The sequence below is a fragment of the Mandrillus leucophaeus genome, unplaced genomic scaffold, assembly GCF_000951045.1.
Source record: "Mandrillus leucophaeus isolate KB7577 unplaced genomic scaffold, Mleu.le_1.0 Scaffold12, whole genome shotgun sequence".
Classification (NCBI taxonomy): Eukaryota; Metazoa; Chordata; class Mammalia; order Primates; family Cercopithecidae; genus Mandrillus; species Mandrillus leucophaeus.
Genome location: NW_012100320.1, coordinates 3,139,175 through 3,140,552, shown reverse-complemented (window position 1 = coordinate 3,140,552; position 1,378 = coordinate 3,139,175). Strand labels below are relative to the sequence as shown.

Here is a 1,378-nt window from a genome sequence, read left to right as displayed (position 1 = left end):
AGGCGTGAGCCACCATGCCCGGCCCCCTCAGCTCTTCCAGTGCTCATTATTTCCCTGTCATGTTGGGTCAAGAACCACTCCATCAGGAAGGTTTCTGATTACCTTCCTCCTTCCTACCCGCTTTTCACCAAAAAGCCAGTTTCTCTCTGTGCCACTCCCTAACCCCTACTGGTTTGACGTATTCTCCCAGGAGAGTGACACATAGACCTGCCTCGTTCCCCTTCTGTAGCAGAGTCTCCCCCACAACTCCCCAAAGGCTTGGTTTAGAGAGGCTCCTGAAGCATCTCCTGAGCTGGTGCTGTCTCTACCCACCTATCCAGATGGATAGAGACACGAGCTAGGAGCCTGGTCTCTCCATCAGCTCCCCTGTTCATACTCTGACCCTGCACATCCCAGCCAGTCCTCTGGGTCAGCACTGCAGAATGACTGCAGACTGCCCTCCTTGTACAGACACATTCTTAAACACACACACAACCAGAAATGTGGGAAGAAATAAGATGCCTTGTACAGAGTTCACTGTTTAATGTTAAGCAAAATAGATTTCTTCCTATTGTTGTGGATGGACGGGAAAGGTAGAAACTGAGGGAAGCAGCCAGGTGTGGTGGCTCACGCCGGTAATCTTAGCACTTTGGGAGGCTGATGCAGGCAGATCACCTGAGGTCAGAAGTTCAAGACCATCCTGGCCAACGTGGGGAAACCCTGTCTCTAATAGAAATACAAAAATTAGCTGGGTGTGGTGGCACATGCCTATAATCCCAACTACGTTGGAGGCTAAGGCACAAGAATCGCTTGAACCTGGGAGGTGGAGGTTGCGGTGAGCCGAGATCACGCCACTGCACTCTAACCTGGGCGACAGAGCAAGACTCTGTCTCAAAAAAAGAAAAAGGGTGGGGGGAAAGAAACAGAGAAGCAGCAGCCCTCTGGAAGATTATAAAGTAGTTCTAAGTAGTTCTGTGGAATATTTAGCCCTGAGGAAAGAAAAGGAGACTAGAGGAGTCTGTTATGCATGCTAATCTGGTGTGAGCTTCAGGTTACCTTGTAACAAACAAGGCAGTAGTGTTAAAATTGTCAGTGAAATGACAGTGTAAAATAACATAAAAAGTGAATTTATAAGATTTTCCACTTTTTTCTTTTAAATTTCCCTCCAGATTATTGTAGATGATGATGACAGTAAGATATGGTCGCTCTATGACGCAGGCCCCCGAAGTATCAGGTGTCCTCTCATATTCCTGCCCCCTGTCAGTGGAACTGCAGATGTCTTTTTCCGGCAGATTTTGGCTCTGACTGGATGGGGTTACCGGGTTATCGCTGTAAGTATTACTGATTCAGTATTAAAATGTAGACCGACGTTTTGTGGGTTTGTGTGTGTGTGTGTGTG

At 47.6% G+C, this 1,378-nt stretch overlaps 1 protein-coding gene across 1 annotated transcript in view; it reads left to right on the top strand.

Annotated features, from left to right (window-relative positions):
* The window catches only part of SPG21 (spastic paraplegia 21 (autosomal recessive, Mast syndrome)), a gene marked incomplete at its 5' end in the record, with an annotated part of 31,947 nt that overhangs the window by 13,570 nt on the left and 16,999 nt on the right, over positions 1 to 1,378 (top strand). Inside the window, one exon of the mRNA XM_011968069.1 lies at positions 1,149 to 1,310. Coding sequence (XP_011823459.1) covers positions 1,149 to 1,310 — 162 coding nt within the window. The remainder of the gene's footprint in view (positions 1 to 1,148; positions 1,311 to 1,378) is intronic.